General features: G+C 29.7%; 2 protein-coding genes across 7 annotated transcripts in view; one reads left to right on the top strand and one right to left on the bottom strand.

The window, feature by feature from the left end:
* Positions 1-18,138, bottom strand: part of SUPT3H (SPT3 homolog, SAGA and STAGA complex component) — a 393,577-nt gene that overhangs the window by 324,771 nt on the left and 50,668 nt on the right. The window lies entirely within an intron of this gene.
* Positions 9,239-18,138, top strand: part of RUNX2 (RUNX family transcription factor 2) — a 330,253-nt gene continuing 321,353 nt past the window's right edge. For all 5 annotated transcript variants that reach the window (XM_045573188.1, XM_045573187.1, XM_036413602.2 and 2 more), the window contains exons 1-2: positions 9,239-9,376; positions 9,580-9,703. In XM_045573188.1, coding sequence (XP_045429144.1) covers positions 9,239-9,376; positions 9,580-9,703 — 262 coding nt within the window. The remainder of the gene's footprint in view (positions 9,377-9,579; positions 9,704-18,138) is intronic.

Below are 18,138 nucleotides of genomic sequence, written 5' to 3'. Positions count from 1 at the left end.
CAGTGGAGGCTTGCCTGGGGTGGGAATGGCTGGGGTGGAGTTCAAGAGGGGAAAAAGGAGACATATGTAAAACTTTAGACAATATAAATTAATTAATTAAAAACAAAAGAAAAATACCCTAGATGATGCTTTTTGAGTCTCTCTATGTTAGTTTTTTGTGTGTTGCCTTACCAGGAAAGCTATATTACTCACAGTGATTTATGTTTCTATTGTATAACTAAATATTAAAGAAGAGAGGTATAAAAACAATCATGTTAGAACTTTATCATTAATGAAGGTAAATAAACAATAACCAGTGCTTCTAGGGGAGAAACAGGAGGAAGAATGCTCTTTTGTGATGAAATTATGAGTTATATAATAATTTTTTAACAGTTAGATCCTTAGCTGTGTATGTAACAATTGGAATTGCCTAAAATGACCATAGATAAAACAATATATAGAAATTATTTCAAAATAAGGTGCTCAACAATTTGAACTATAAACTTTTGCTTAAAGTTATCTCCTTTACCTGTAGCTCAACCAAAAACCTTAAGTATTAATACATAAAAGTCTCAAATTCAGATCAGGTTATGAGTTCATTTGCTCATTGCTAATATTAAAAAAAAAAAAAAAAAGTTTATTTTTCTGCTAAGTTGATGTAACCATCACCATCATCCAATAAATAGTACTCAGTCTACCTAATGTAGGTGAAGCTTCAGAAAATTAATTTATTTTGGATATTATGTCCAATGGTGGGCATAATGAATGTTCTGGAGATTCAGTAATACCAAAAATAATTCCTTTTCTACTCAAATTTAAATTCAAATATAAATGTAAAAGAGGGGAAATAACTCATCACAATCACTGAAATATTTTATGCTTGAGCATTAAACTCCGTTTATTGGAAAAGAAAACATTTCTGTGGATGAAAGGAATTTTAGCATATTTATTGATAATGATGAACAACTAGATAAATTCTCAGATTAATGATAACCTTCAAATACACTACAATCAAGATTATTTATTCCAATCTTATCCCTAAAAGGATTTTAGATTGACATAAAGCTATTCACAATATTTAATAATTACATGAACAAGATAAAATTGCACTATTCAATTCAACAGACAGTTATGAAGGACCACAGATGTCATCTTTCACATAAAAATAAACAAACAAAACAGATTTTATAAATACTTTAAGAAAAAAATCCATTATAATATGTAAATTAAAAGTTTGCTCATTTTTCAAACTATTCTTCTTGCCTTTTCTATAAAAGAAGATATCCACTGGGCAACAAATTTCTATATATGAAGTACAGATGGCAGAAGTGGGCAAAGTACAGAGGCCAGCTGCCTATTTATAAAGTTTTACTTATTGTCTTATTGACTGCTTTCAGACACAATGGCAGAGTTGAGCAGTGAACAGAAATTCTATGTCCCATAAAAACAAAAATATTTACTATTTCGCCCTCTAAAGAAAAAATGTACAGACCTCAGTAAGATATTAACTAATATAATACAATTTCAGAATTAATAATTTGCATAGAGAATATAAGCTTCTACCCATTAAAATACTTTTTGAAAGAGTAGAATTGAAGTGAATAGTATATAAACAATTTAGTAGCAGTAGTATTCAGTAGTATGAGCTTATTGTGAATGAATTTTTTAAGGTTCTTTTATATACAGGGTAAGGCAAAAATAGGTATACGGTTGTGAGTACATGAAACACAGTTTTTTATTATTAATTATTGTAATATTTTCTATACAAAGAACTGTAAACTTATTTTTTCCCAATATTCCTTTTTAAAAGCATTATAGTTCAGAATAAATAAATGACAATATCATAATTGTTTTTGTCCTCTATAAATCTCTAGCATACTGATCTAGCTCTGAGTTACACAATGGTAAAAGTTGCTATTTTCAAAAATATTATACTATTTCTTATTTATATTTGCCATGTATAAATTCATGAAAATGAGATTTTTTATGGTGAATAGAACAAAAATGTAAAAAATAGAACTATAAACTAAAATCTCAAATTGTTATATACAACCCAGTCTGTTCATATTCACTTATTATTAAAAACTATATAAACAAATGAATTTCCCCCCTTTTATCTGATTTCACTTGAAATAAAATAAATCTCTATACACATTCTCCACAAAATGCTTCACCTTTCACAAGTCACTATTTAAGTTTAAAAATAATAAAATGAATGTCTGTATACCTTTTGCCTGGACTCACCAATTGTTCATTTATGCCACACTTGTCTTATGTATGTATTTGTTTAATCGCGGTATTAACTTCTTAACAATATCTCATCATTCACCTTTTTTTAATAAGGATATTTCCTATTATATACATGCAATAGTATTATCACACTCAATAAATATGCCATAGTAACACTAATAGCCATTTTCCTCAAATATCCTAAAAATAACTTATAAAACTTTTTTAAAAATCTAGCATTCAATCAAGGTTCACATACATGACCAACTTCTGAATTAAGGGTCAAATTTTTCTTTAGACAATCTTTTTGTATATACTATGTTCTCTCTTCTTTCCACAACTTGTTCCCTAAAAAAGCTGCAAGAACACAATTTCCCCAGTACTTCCCTGCCAGACCATTCAGCAATGGAAGGGTATTGCAATAATAGTACAGAGAAAACTAAATTTCCAATTATCTCTGTAGATTCTGCTTTCCCTATGAGAATATCTAGAATGAAACTGTAATCTTATCTTAGCTGGTTACAATATTTTATAAACATATAACTAACAAACAGTCATTGATCATCAAGTGAAAAGTCTTGTAACTAACTACCTGCCAAGGCTCAAGAAGTTAAGTTTCTTCTTTTCTTTTTTTTTTAATTTATTTTAATATATTTTATTGATTTTTTTTTTGCCCCCCTCCCTCCTTCCCACACATCCCCTCCCTCCCCAGAGTTTTGTGTCCATTGGTAAGAAGTTAAGTTTCTTAAGCTTAAGCTTATCACTAATAACTTAAGAATCATAAATAATTATACAAATGTATTTTATAAAAGGAAACATTTTATAGAAGTCTAAAGAGAGATCTTGACTAAAAAAATCCAGTTTTAGAAGACTAAACATACTTTTTTAAAACATACAGTCAATTTTACAGTTCACTAAGTTGAATAAAGTTTTAATCATCCCATAAAAAGACTAGATGGCTTGCATTTTATGACTATGCATTAAAAAATTGATATCTCTGGCCATTTGTTTCGATGCTTTCAAGCTTTTACTAAAATGTAAAACTTACATTTTGAACAATATGTTATTGTATCAATATTATAAAAGCTGTACTTCTAAATAACAAGAACCATAAATTTTTTACCATTAATGTAATTGAAGTAATATGAATATTTTAACATTCTCTCCTAACTTATTTGATCTTAAAGTTCAAATTGGAGCAATTTTTGACTACTAAACTATCTTGAAAATTGAGATTTCCAAAGGGAATACTGTCAAATTTATAAAAGCAAAAAGACCAGTATTCTAGTGATTCATTTTGAATATATTTTCTATATTGTTAATTATATCTGAATTCAAGAGTATTTTCCAGTGTAAATTATACACAAGCCTTAACAAATAGAGACTAAATGTGCAATCGCCTTTACTAAGACCAATGAAAAATCTATACACAGCAATGAAATTGGCATGCAAATAAAAGAACTGTCAAGACATGTAACCCTAAAAATAAGCCTACAATAACTATTTTAAAGGCTGTGTGTGGTCTCACCCATATATTTTGGCAAGATGCACTCTCTCCAACCACAGCTAGATTCATCCAAAAGCAGTGGCACTGGAGAGCCTCTGTCTCACCTGTCAAAGTTGAAGAACGTTGTTCCAAAGACCACCATGAGTCCATGGAGAAAAGCCACAGTGCTACAGCTGGTATTGATAAGCAGTCTCTGAAGGAGAAACTACTTCAAACAATTAAGCAAATCATCCTTAATAGAGATATAGACAGAGAGACAATATGTTAATCTTTAAATAATGAGATGACAAATAACATTTCAGATCTGACACAGTGGTAATTTATATGCTGGAATACTAAGAGGGGATCTTTCACAACTAACGCTAATTTAATAGTCTTTTCTAGTCTTTCTCTGATAAAATTTCTATACATTTATCAATCTAAAATCTTAAAAACCTCCTTGTAAAGCTGCATAATTCATATAAATTACTAAGGTACTAAATTCATCAAAATTGCTATAGTCTGACAGCTAAGAGCACAGAAGATTAAGATTTATATACAGAAACCCTAAGTATATTAAAATCTGACCTTTTCAAAAGATATCATAATATCTTTTTCAACCACATTATAAAAGCAGTTTACATTTTGCTTTAGACTAACCCTCTTTAGAGTAAAGAGTATAGGTTGACCAGGTAAGCTATAGGTAGGTTAACATAAATAAAAAGACCAAGAAAAACAATTACTTTGAAAAGAAATATGCTTCAGTGGACAATTCAAGCCCCACCTCAAAACTGGCAATAAAAAACAACTTAAAACAAAATAAAAAGAAATATACCTGAGCTCTATAAAATGTTTAAATAATCATGAATGTCTCATCAATATAACTTATTTTACCTACCATATGACAATGTCCTCTAATACATTTAATACTGCAACAATTTAATTAAAAAAGAAAGGAGTGCCGTTTTGTGCCTTTCCCAGGAAAGTTAATATCTAAAAGGTTGTCATTAAAAGACAGTTTTCCTACAACCAAGTCCCACAGCACAAAGTTACCACAGAGCTCCAATGTACTATGATGTCTCGGTTTCATTTACTATATTCTCTAAATACTAAGTTCCAAAAAGATTAGTTTCATTTTTCCCTAGATAGATTTAGTATGTTAACTAGCATAGTTGGGATATTATTTTTCTTTGGTTTTGTCAGTAGCATGTTTGATATAAATTTTATTAAGTGGTAGTATATGTAACATTGCATTGTGGGTAGTAGTTTCCTGCTTTAGCTTAGCCACATCCTCAGCTGTCATATGAGCATGTTTCCCATATTTTCTGCAAGTTCTCGCCTTTTTTTTCTTCTTAGAAAAATGACAGCATTAGAAGATGAATTATTCCAATAATTATAAGAAACACGAGTTATTTATACAGCTACATTACACAGTATGGATCACTCTGCACTTCGAAGAGCAGTCAAAGAAGGAAAAACAAATCCTCATAATTAAAGTGCCAATGTCATGTGAAACATTATGTTAAAGTAAATTAACATAGAGGAAGGAATTAAAAACTGTTAAAGAGGAAGAAAATCACTGTAATCAGATGCCAATACCATCTAACCAATGAGGTGTACATATAACGGTGTAGACATAACAATGATTTGTCTTGAAAACTTAGGTGCTTCAAACCTGCCAGGTGTTCATTAGTGAGAATTAATGTCAATATCTACTACTAGAACCTTAAGAATCTACTTTGAGACACTATAGAAATATCAAAACAGAGAAAAAGAAACTGAAAAGAGCTGGAGGAAGGAGGAAAAGAGGGAAGAAAAAAAGGGGAAAAGAGAGGGGGAGTACGAGGGAGAGAGGTAAGTTTAGTATTTTCTCTTTTGGCATCTTATTTCCACATAATCTCACATTTAGACAGCTACTAATACTAACTAAATGAAGTTGTTCCAGCAATCATGGACATGGTGGTGCTTGGGTTTTTACATAATTTAATTAAAACAAACTGAGAAGTAAAAAAAATACTCATTACAAAAAGTAACACAAAGTAATACGCTGAACACACAATCACAGAAATAAGCATACACCCCATTAAAATAAGGAAGTAAAATTAATATCTCATAATCATAACTTAAAGTACTAATAATGTATTTAACTAATATAAAACCTTTTCAAATCATCAATATAAGGCCCAATAAATGTTATGTCAGCTTAAATAGCTATACATTAACTCCAAAAAAAGTCAAAAAATAAAATGTCATATACCAAGCTAAAACAAAAAATGTCTTCCTAAAAACCTCATTACCAGTAAGAAAAATTTAAGCCAAATTAGAATGTCTACAATTAATAAAAAACCTACATCAAATAATTTGGCCCTGTGGCTTTCAATTAAAAGAAAAATTGAACAGCACCAAATAGAAGTTAAAACAATAAAAAATAAAAAAAAACATAGAAATAAGGACAATATTGACACTGATAAAACTATTGAATCTAAGTAGGATCATTAGTTCAGAAAATAAAAAAAATAATAATTCAAAGGTAACAATGAATATATATATGTAACATTTAAAAAAAAAACTATTCTACTGTTATATAGTGTAACAGTATACAATATTAAAAGTTTGACCAATGTTGACAAATTTAGTAAATACAAGGTAATGGGGGAGCAAGATAACTAACGTCTTTACTTACTGAATTTGATTTCAAGTTCAAAGGGCTAGTTCATGTCTATGGCATTAAGGTACATAATTTATTTTCATACATTATGTAAGTAAACTAAATTTGTTACTTACATCAGCATAGCAAATACTAACATAATCCCCAAACATGAAGTTTTGAGGGTCTTTGAAAAACAACAACCAAAGAATTCTGTGGTTCCATTTCTCATTTTAAGCATCGTATAAATCCATAATCAAGAGCTTTATTTGCAGTGACTTTTCTGAGTCAATCTTTCTTTATTACATGTGATAAGTTACTTCTAATTAAACACTCAATTATTATATATGTAACTTTATCACTTGTTTTTTAATTTTTATCACAAAGTAATATTTGCTTCAAAGTGGATATACTTTCAATTTAGAAAAAGAATGTGTGGATAATAAATATACAAACTTTAAGCACATGACTTTACTGTCTTTCTACTGCCAGAACTTGATGGGCCTCACACAAAACATAAAAGTCATATTTAACAATACCTACTAAACTCTTACAGAACATGAGTGATTATCCTGACCCAAAAATTATGTGCAGGAGGGTTACCCGCACAAAAGAGAAAAAGCAGGTAATAGATGCACAGATGTTGAAAATTATTCAAATGCTTACAAAGTTAGGTTAGAGGGCCAATGTGCACATAATTTTTTAAAAACATTTAAGGGAGAAAATATTTAGCTAATAGTTGGGGTTATAAGACATCAGAGAATCCTTACACAGACACTAAAAAAAACATTTATTTGCCATACTATAGCGGCTACCTAAATTTTTTCAACTACCTGATTCTGTTGCTATTGTATGTGCATATGGAACAACATTTGGAAATTCCACAAATTATATAAACAAAGACCTCCTTTAGATATATTATAGATCAAACCAGTACACCATAGTCATTTTAAAAGTGTAACTAAATAACTTTTCTCTTTTGTATGAATAATTACATTAAATGAAAGTTTTACTTTTCAATGTAAAATGTTTACATACACAATCAGGCATAAATATATATTTTAAATGAAACACTAAAGTGCATGTCTAGTGTTTTATCACTAAAAGTTTGTTATGAGAAAGTTCTGGACATGTGAATAATAAAGGATTAAAATCATTCCCATGTCTTTCCTGTGCATTTTGGGCAAATCAAATATTTTGTGAAGAAATTTATGAACATGTCTGCACATTTATCTTTATCTAATATAAATCAAAAGCAGATAATGAACTGTGCTGGGAAGTCCATAGGCAAGAATATTTTGGCTCTAACACCTTCCTTAGTGTTTCCCAGCCCCTGCCCCATTATCAACCCCAAATAATGTTTTGTAATTCACTGTCTCCGCCCACCCTCTCAATCATTTACTCTATGCCACTCCTAGTTACTATCACACTAGGAAGAAGTCAAACATGCAAATTCAGAGTGGCTGATAAATGGGGGGGAGGGAGGGGGGGAATGCCTAGAAAATTGGTCTGTTCAGCTTTATAATTTTTGTTGAAAAATACCCCATTGCTCCCAACTGATGAAAACAGGAAGCTCTATTCATAAATATGAAATTCTCTGCCTAAGATATATAATCATCCTAATAAGAAAATGAGTTCTATACATACATGTCCAAAGGGGCAACAAAGGAGATAGTTTCCCAAAGATGTTTCCAATTTTCTTCTGAATCAGAATTAGCAAATCGAGACGACTAACATACTCTGTCTGTGTGCATTATTTCTTGCTACACACAGCATTTTGCAATTTATTTCAAAGCTTTCATTATAAACAAAAAATACAGCTTCTGTTAACCCACTCTATTCTGAGTTTATCAAACCTAATATTGAACAATCTAAGTTACAACATAAGAATTTTACTTTATACATGTATAAGATTTGTTAGCAAAGGCTCTGACATTAAAGTTAAAATCCAAATAAACTAAAGAATTATGCAAAATGAATATAATTTCTTGAAAAATGAAAATCATTACAACATAAAGAAAACTAAAATTCAGCCAATAATCTGTTACAATTCTTATCATTGCTTTTTATAAATCTTTAAACTAGTCATAATAGAAAGGTATAAATAATATAAATGATACTAATTACATTTAATCCAAACTATAGGAGCCAGCTCTAATATTGATCATACATAAACTAGACAGACATGATTTAACATTTGTAAAAGGAATCCCCAGACTAACACTTTCAGGACAGCCAATTACAGTCAAGCCCAGCAAGCAGTTTGCAACCAGACCTTAAGAAAGGTAAACTTTTTTACAATGAGTTACAGATTCACAAGTTTAAGAAGACAGGAAAAAGAAAAACAGAAGGACTCCAATCACCCAGCAAATATGAAGCAGACCCCAGAATGTGATACAATCCAAAGATGTAAATTATTGTAAATCATCACTGTTGTTCAGAATTTCACACAGCCTCTTGAGCCAATTTTGCTCATTTTTCCACAGACACAATAATGAACTAAATAAAAGGAGGAGTCAAAAAAAAAAAAAAAAAAAAGTGGGGGTGGGAGGAATAGAAAGGAAAGCCCTTAACTGCAGAGTTCTGTTCTACAAATGCTTAACCTTACAGGAGTTTGAGCTCCTTCAGCATTTGTATTCTATCCAAATCCTCATGAGTCACAAAAATTAAACAGCTATATCCTTCTGGATGCCAGGAAGGGCCTTACCACAAGCCTTTTGTCAGAGAGAGAGAGAGAAAGAGAGAGCAAGAGCAAGGGGGGGAAAAAGCCACAGTGGTAGGCAGTCCCACTTCACTTTGAGCACTGTGAGGTCACAAACCACATGATTCTGTCTCTCCAGTAATAGTGCTTGCAAAAAAAAGGAGTTTTAAAGCTTTTGCTTTTTTGGATTGTGTGAATGCTTCATTCGCCTCACAAACAACCACAGAACCACAAGTGCGGTGCAAACTTTCTCCAGGAGGACAGCAAGAAGTCTCTGGTTTTTAAATGGTTAATCTCCGCAGGTCACTACCAGCCACGGAGACCAACAGAGTCAGTGAGTGCTCTCTAACCACAGTCTATGCAGTAATAGTAGGTCCTTCAAATATTTGCTCATTCTCTTTTTGTTTTGTTTCCTTGCTTTTCACATGTTACCAGCTACATAATTTCTTGACAGAAAAAAAAAATAAATATAAAGTCTATGTACTTCAGTCATACTGCAAAACTAAAACAAGGTTTGGGTATGGTTTGTATTTTCAGTTTAAGGCTGCAAGCAGAATTTACAACAGAGGGTACAAGTTCTATCTGAAAAAAAAAGGAGGGACTATGGCATCAAACAGCCTCTTCAGCACAGTGACACCATGTCAGCAAAACTTCTTTTGGGGTAAGTGTTACCATATTTTAAAATCCTGTAAGAGATGAACCTGTTAAACATAAAGGTATGTTTCTTGGATAAGTTAACTGCTAGCTTTTCCGGATAACATTATATTAAGGAAAATAATAATAATGGTATTTTGTTGCACTAAATGTGAAAAGTTAAATTGCTGTACATATTTGCATTTGGCATCTGTAACTTATCTACTTCTCAGAGTAATGACCTGAAATAGAAAAAAATTAAATTATCTTATATTAGTCAAAATGTTTTTCAGAAGTATAGAAATAAGGTAGTTAAAACAATAAAAAGGTTTAATATTCTCATTAACCCTTACTGAAATAAAATTAGATACTAAATTAATCAAAGTATTATGAAGTATTCATTCCGGCAGCTCCCAATATTTGAGCAAACTTCAAAAAGGAAGTAATTTTACAAAATAACAGACCACAGAATTATCTCAACATTATGCTCTCCCATGTAAAACAGAGAAATAAGTCTGCAGTGCAGCTAACATTTTAACTAGTCCGACTACAAGAAATATATTTATAATTTTAAACTGCATCATATCATAAGCTATCTGTATAAGATTGTTTCTAAGCAACTTTTTGTAATTGAAGCATATGTTCAACTGCAATAAAATTATGTTAAGTATGTAATAGTCATTTTTTAAAAGATCTTTATTGTTAAGCAGGATATCCAGGATATTAAAAAAGTTTACAGAAATCTTTAAAAATTCCAAGTAATTGTGCTTTTCTATGTAATTTTAACTTCACATCTACACACTATTACCCATGTGTAGAACCTGTTATAAAAACAGAGCAAACATTGAGACGACTAGGATTCTTTTAATTATATTCTTGAACTTACCAAAATGAATACCGTTCAGTTTCATGAAAAATAAAACTCTGTAAGGATACCCTGCATGATTTAAAAGAGCTATACCCATTAAATCATGCTGGACTTTTAAAGAAAAACAGCCATAATATAGTCCCTTAATATTTAATTTCAAAATAATGTTGCTACACAAAAACAAACTACTTCAACATTCATCTGCTGATATGGTATTATAGTAAAATATCTAAACACTTACAAGATTTTCTTTATGATGTCCAACATATTCCAACTACAAGGCAAGTTTATAAAATTTTCTTTTAGCCTTTAAAATAAATCTTTTGCTGTGTATATATTAACTTTGCTTTATAACTTACAACTAACGATTGGAGTTTCCTTTACTCCTCCTACTTCACACATTTTAACTGGCTATCAGAGGATCAGTCTTAGTTTAGGTCAAAGAGAAATAAACCTGAAGGGGAGAAAAAGGTTTCTCTTTAAAGGGTGAGGAAATGTACACTGTATTTTACCAACAAAATGTAAAACTGCTGTAGTGAATCGTTCAAGAGTTGTAGTGGGTCGCCTCAGTTGTAACACATACAACATAATAATCACAGATTATTTTTTTTAACTTAATGGTGGTCAATAAGAGGTACTCTAAATTTCTCTGCATTAAGGAAGCAGAACATAGAATTAGACTGCATTATAGATCGTATCATAATTATAGCTTATAAGTGAGTACTTTTGCTGTTTCTATCCAAAAGATGAGGAAAAAAATGGCTAAAACTATTGTTATATGAAGGGATAACTTAAAACAGGCATCGCAAGCAGTTAAGTTACTCTTTCACAATATTATTCTGTTTAAAAATAAAATACATTTTTCTAACTAGATCAGGAACACAAGTTTCAAGGACTATTTCATCATTACAACTAAAGTTATTGATATTATCACAAAGGATATGTTAAAATGCTCTTTATCATATGAGCAGTCTTATATTTCTGTGACACCCTTAATAACTATTTCTATAGTAAAATTTCTAAAATTACCAATTTATAAAACAAGGCACTATAGTGAACTAAATAAAGATCATCTTCTATCGAATGTCATATATTTTTAGACAACATAACAATTATTTTTCTGAAAAGTGGAATTTATCCTCTCTCAACCCCAAATAGTACTTTAGGGTTAGAGCGTGGATAGAGATTTCAGATGAACCCACTACACTGAACTAATTACAGGTGAGTGGGTAGTGGACATTATGTATAGGTTATCGTCACACTGCAAACATTTCACCAATCTATAATCTATTTGAAGTTGAAAATCGCACTTAGGGCTTTAAATTCTTATATGATGATTATCAAAACAACCTCCTGAAATGAAAGTATGTGCTCTAATTTGATAGATCTGTTTTTTAAAGTTTAGGCTTTTCCTAGGTGAGGGACAAAGCATACACCAGACCATTGCCTCAGCCAAATATAATGAGTGAAAAGGGTGCGTGTGAGAGACAGAATGTATTTCAGTGTCCTTGCTCTCTTAGCATATCATTTATCTTAAATTAACAAGGAATTTTCAATCTGCACTACTCAAAATAAGCCTATTATTTATCATAAAATCTGTTGAAAGTGACAGATGTGACTCACAGTTAAGAAGTTATGAAAATATATCAGTTTGACCGATTAAAACTTCTATATAAAACCTTTGTAACTGACCACAGTGACTTATTGAAAAGGATGTGTGAACACTGATTTCCAAAATAACAGCTGTACATACCAGTAATGATAATTTTAGTTACAACGTTTAATAGTGACAAAGTGTCACAACTTACTTCCAAAATAATTCCAAAATCCAGAGAAATTTAAAAGTCAAGAACAAACACAGAAGACCACTCCAACACAAATTAAGCTAAAAATATCTATGCAATTCCCAAAGACTCGTATTATAAATTATTTTAAATTATAAAAAAAACAATCCTAATTTTGCATGAAAAATTGTTAGATTTCACTTTTAAATTTTAGAACTCTATTAAATCGTAAAATATTTCAAAGAAATTGCATAAAATATTTTGGTAGTCTATATGACTTCCTAGTCTCTAAATTACAAAGGAAGGCATGAAATATATGTGATTACATTATTATTTTAGTTATTTTTTTAAAAATTAATATATTCAATTACACCCTTCAAACTAATCACTGATAGTTTGACTTGTTTAAATCAGTCATGCTAAAGTTAAATTCAGTAAGATAGAAATGTTCCAGTTTGTTAAAACAACACTGAAATATTTGATGGTTAAATAAACTGCAGAGGGGGGGAAAGCTAACTCATTGAAAGCACTAAGATTTTATCAAACACACAGAATTAATCCTTATTGAATAGAACCATTCACAAATCAAAACTCACTGTTCTTCAATGCTTTCAACCAGCACTAATCAATTACAAACCTTTCCTAGTGCTTCAAAATCATATGCTTTCAATTTTATCCACTGGTGGTCCTCAAGTACTGTATTGGGGCTGAGTTAAGACATTCTGTATCACAACTGTTTTTTTCAACAAGTATTCATCTAGAGAGCTTTCTTTTTCCCCTCTCAAGAGCTGCTCACATGAAAACTGTGGTAATATTTTTATACTGTACTTCTTTGTTGAAGCAAAAGGTTAGGGGTTACCCAAATACCTCAACTGTATATACAAAAAAAGGAAAAGGTAAGTATTCATATAAAAAATCCAATTGGACTGAATCATTATTTATTTTTGCATTTCCTATGATTAATGATGCACCCATGCATACTTGAAAATTGATGGCAAAACAGGGTAGCATCTCAATCCCTCTCCAAAGCATACAAATGCCAACCTCCCATGCTGTTCTAACCTTTGTCCAAGGATATTAATGTGACAACTCTGAGTCAATAGAGAGGTCATATCAAAAGCTCCTTAAAAAGCATTAGGAGTGCAAATGCTATTAGCTAAGAAAAGGCTCACTGGAACAGTCAGATTACCTATATAGCGTCTCTTTAAAATTATTATATATAAGGTCAAATAGACCAATACCTTCAACATTAAAAAATCCTTTCTTTGAATAAAACTGTAAATATGACAAAGCAAAACTATTTTTTCTAGTCATATACCATGTTAGGCCTTAAATGGGTGCTAGCAAAACCAATGCAGAAACTTCCCAATATGTTACCTCAATACACTACTTTTTTCTTCTAACAACCAAATTCCACTACAGATAAAATTCTACAAAAAAAAAACAAAAAACAAAAACAAAACCACTATATGTCATTAAACTCCCATAATAAGGATAACGATAACCTCCAATACTTAATATTTTCCAAAGAGTAAAGTACAGAAAGATAACTGTTTAAAGTATATGAAAAACCTTCATAAAATCTGCAGTGTTTAATATTTTAAAATGAATCTTTAGAAAAGTCTCACATAATGAAAATATACACCTGAATACAAGCTATTGCTATTATAAATATTATGAAATTCATTGGACGTGTATTTTGATTAATGTGCTATAATTCAAAAAATAATAAGGAAATCATACTTTATTTAAAGGAAGCTTCCTTACAATTTCAACAACAGTAGATCACAAACTTTTGTCCACTCAAGAACAAACAGACATAAAACAGGCCTTACATCCCTACATAACTTTTTAAAGACTTGTATAGCGACTGAGATTAAGTGCTCTTCAATTACAGTGAATATAATATACTCATCTAATGTTGAATTTTTTTTAATTTCCTCCTCTATATACTATTTATTAAGGATATCGGGTTTAAGGTTTGAAAAAGGGTTAGATGGATATAAGCAATACCATATTAACCATTTCACGTGTTTATAGTGTTGTTATTGAATAGGATGTTAACTCTGAAACATATTTCTTTATAAATGCTTTCTTTTACTAATAAAGATTATCATTTTCCTGATATATAAAATAATTCCCAAATAAGATGAGCTGCAGAATTAAGAGTTCTTTAAAAGCTAGTTGCTACATAAGCACTTAATATTTGCAGTGAAAAATAATTCATTATTCATCCTATTCCCTATATTCCTATTAATACTCATAAACACAATATATAATACATAGTCTAGGAGCAAAAGTCAAACCAAGTGCAATTTTGGTTATAATAAAAAGAACATAAATGTTACGTTTATCTTGATTAAATGATTTTCATTTCTCAAATAAATTGTCCACAAAACAAGGAATTCTTTACCATATAAGCATAGCAAGCAAATGCAATTTTTTTTAATGTTTAAGATATTTTAAAATTATTATATTGATGTCAGAAGATGAATAAAGTTAAGTGTTCTAAAACATGCATTTAAGATTATTGTATTAACGGTTAAGACTCTAATATCAGTATTATTTCTATGCCATCCCTTAAGAAATTAGACAGAAAACTTATAATAGAGAAGTGACATTCCTATGTAGGTACATCTAAATATCCTTTGCAAGAAAAATAATTTTTACAACATCATCAAATAAGTTATTTTAATTTTCAATAAAACTGGCTCTTTTTTTTTTTTACAGCAATGGTGGTCTACTAAAATCATTATACCATCAACTATAAAAATATATTTATATAAAAGACTTTTAAAATTCAAAAATTAAAATACACATTTATAGGTTCCTCTAAAATTATATGAACCATGAGTCTGCCAAACCATTGTTTACATATTCCTTATAATCAAATATCTTACAACTAAGTCTATTTTGTGGTTCAGTAAAAAAAAAAAGCAAATAAAGGAAAAATATTAGCTAAATCACAATGATAAGCATCAGAAAGGTTTTAAAAACATATTCAGTATTTCTTTGGAAAAATAAATAATATAATTTTAATTTCTTTCAAATATCAGTTCAGTTCCAAATTTTAATACATAGTATATGATTTTCCATGTGCATATGCATACGAGTGCATACACATAAGTGACGACAGCACTTGTGATAATTATTGCAAATCAGAGAAAAACAGTTGTAAATTATTGATCTGAAGTATTGTTTGTAGCTTTGTTGTGAAAGATAATTACTTTTTTGCGTAAAATGTCAACCTATAAAACTGATAACAAAGATCCAGCATCTACTGGGAAACTCAAGATAAAAACAACTAAAAACTATGTCTATAAAGCTCAAGAATTTATTTTCCACTTATAAACTAAAAAAATTAAAAACTGATATCAGTAAAACAAATTATTACAGTTCAAAAGAACAAATATGAATGTAATTACTCTGCTAACAAATAGCTATTTATGGACATGACCTCAAAGACCAACTCTAGTCTGGAGTTAAACAGTATATTTTCTATATATTTACTCATTGCCCATGTAACCTGAGTAAATAATTTAAATTAGGCATTGTGATTTTAATTTTGTTATTTTGCTTCATTATCAATAATAATTAATTTTATTTTTAAATTTCTCTACTGATTGTGCAATTTAGATTTCACATTTCCAGGATATGTGAAAATGTAGCATTATTTCTACCAAATGATTAAAAATTACCTAAATGAAGCTCAACAAAATGAATTCATCATGAAGTTGAAAAGAAAAAATAAAGTGCTACATTTTACAATTAACATTTTAACCCACCATTGGCTTAACTTGTGTAACTTGATCCTAGAAAACAGACACATAAGTATCCAAAAGACAAGTGTGCATATTTCCTCTAATCAACAATAACTTTATTGTAAGACTTTTCTGTATATACAGCTCAAAGAAAAACAATTTTTTGGAAAAAAGTGAATTCTCACTTTATTTCATATATTTACATAAGATTACAGAAATCTGCAATAATATAGTACAACAGAAAAAACTTCTTTATGTTAATAATCTACCTTATACCAATTACTGTTTTTTATAAAATGGATATAAAAGTATATAGTTTCATACAAAGTACCTTACCACCCAATTCAGAAACATTAAGATGTTATAAGAAGATACCCACAAGAAAACTTCCATCAGGACAGTAGCATCTTAACATTAGGTAAAATAATTGATTATAAAAGGTAATCTAGTGAGATTAATTTTTACCTGTCATGAAATTGGCAAAGCTTTTAGGTAATTCAACTTCTGACAAAAAGCAGAAAAAAATTGTTCTGTTCTTACAAATACAGAGTTCAACACTAAAAATGAAAATATTAAAAAAAAATAAGTCCACAATGCAGATACTATTTATCAAGTCAATGTACTAGAGTACATTTGTAAAGCAATACAAACTTAAAGTCAATGCAATCCAAACCTTTGATCATTAACTTCTCTCTATAGTAGAAACTCCTCTTTTTCATGTTATTAAAACTCCAATGTTCACACAGATTCTTAACATTCCCCCAGTTATTAAAACTAAATACGATAATGTGTGCTCTTTCTCTCTCTCTCTCTCTCTCTCTCTTTCTCTCTCTCTCTCTCTCTCTCTCTCTCTCATGAATTTTAGGAAGAAAACATAACAACATTTTCTAAACTTTTTGTCACTAGTAGCCACTTCATTTTAAACATGTTATTATCTAAGCTAGATAGGAGCAATCACTATTGTCAGAGATATATCATTCTTGATTTAGTAATAAACGTTTAACAGTATATTTCCCTTACAATATGCATTAGCATAATGCAGAATATTTTAGTACACCAGTAGGACCAGAGAAGACACATGAAGATATTTTTTTTTAATTATCATTCACAAGTATCCATGAAGAAAACTGAGTCATATGCTAATTATTAGGCTTGTTTTTACTTTTATAAATATTACTTTTAAAAATATAATGATAAACCATAATATATCAAGAAACACAACACGTTTTAAGGCAACAAAATATTTGGTTTAAATTGTTAAATTGTTTAATTATTAAATGGTTAAATTACTCTATATATGTATTTATATATGGGAAAAATTTTTGCTGAGACATGTTCAAACCATTTTCTTATCTATGAAGTAAAATCATGTCTTCCAACAAATAACATAAAATATATTCAATAAAGTATTTACTTACAAGGTAGTTATAAATGACACATACAAAATGATAGGAAGAAATTTTCTATAATGAAGCTACATTACTATATGTAACTCAAATTTTCCACTTTGATTTAAACCTATTCAGCCAAATGCATTGTCAATTCACTGCTTTTCCATGACCCAAAATCATCTACTACTCTCAATGATATTTCTAGGAAACATTTAAGAAAAATCATATTATTATAAGTTGACAAAAAGATATTTTTTGAAAAGTAAGCTGTGAAAACTATGTGATCTGAAAGCTTATATATGCACTTAAAACTTGCATTACTCAAATATATGAAATAATATGAAAACAGCAAACATTGTATAAAATAAAACTCTACCTAGCAACAATACCATACTAAGAAATTCAACCCTGAGCACAGGAGAATAATTATGCTTTTTAAAATAAATGCTAAAATTAAAGCTTGCCTTTTAAACTGCTCAAAGGAACATAACATACCAGTAACTACAGAATGTTCTTCTAAACTGGCAAGACTAAAAAGAATCACATCTAATTCCTAAATTTACAATTATAATTTGTGATACTTTCTTTATTCATAAGACTATCATTTATTCTAAACTGGCTGGAAAGGCTTGCCCATTGCATTTTTCCTGTACGTACCT

This window comes from Pipistrellus kuhlii, unplaced genomic scaffold, assembly GCF_014108245.1.
Source record: "Pipistrellus kuhlii isolate mPipKuh1 unplaced genomic scaffold, mPipKuh1.p scaffold_m20_p_5, whole genome shotgun sequence".
Lineage (NCBI taxonomy): Eukaryota > Metazoa > Chordata > Mammalia > Chiroptera > Vespertilionidae > Pipistrellus > Pipistrellus kuhlii.
The sequence above is the reverse complement of the archived record's forward strand: the minus strand, read 5'-3'. Positions and strand labels throughout refer to the sequence as shown.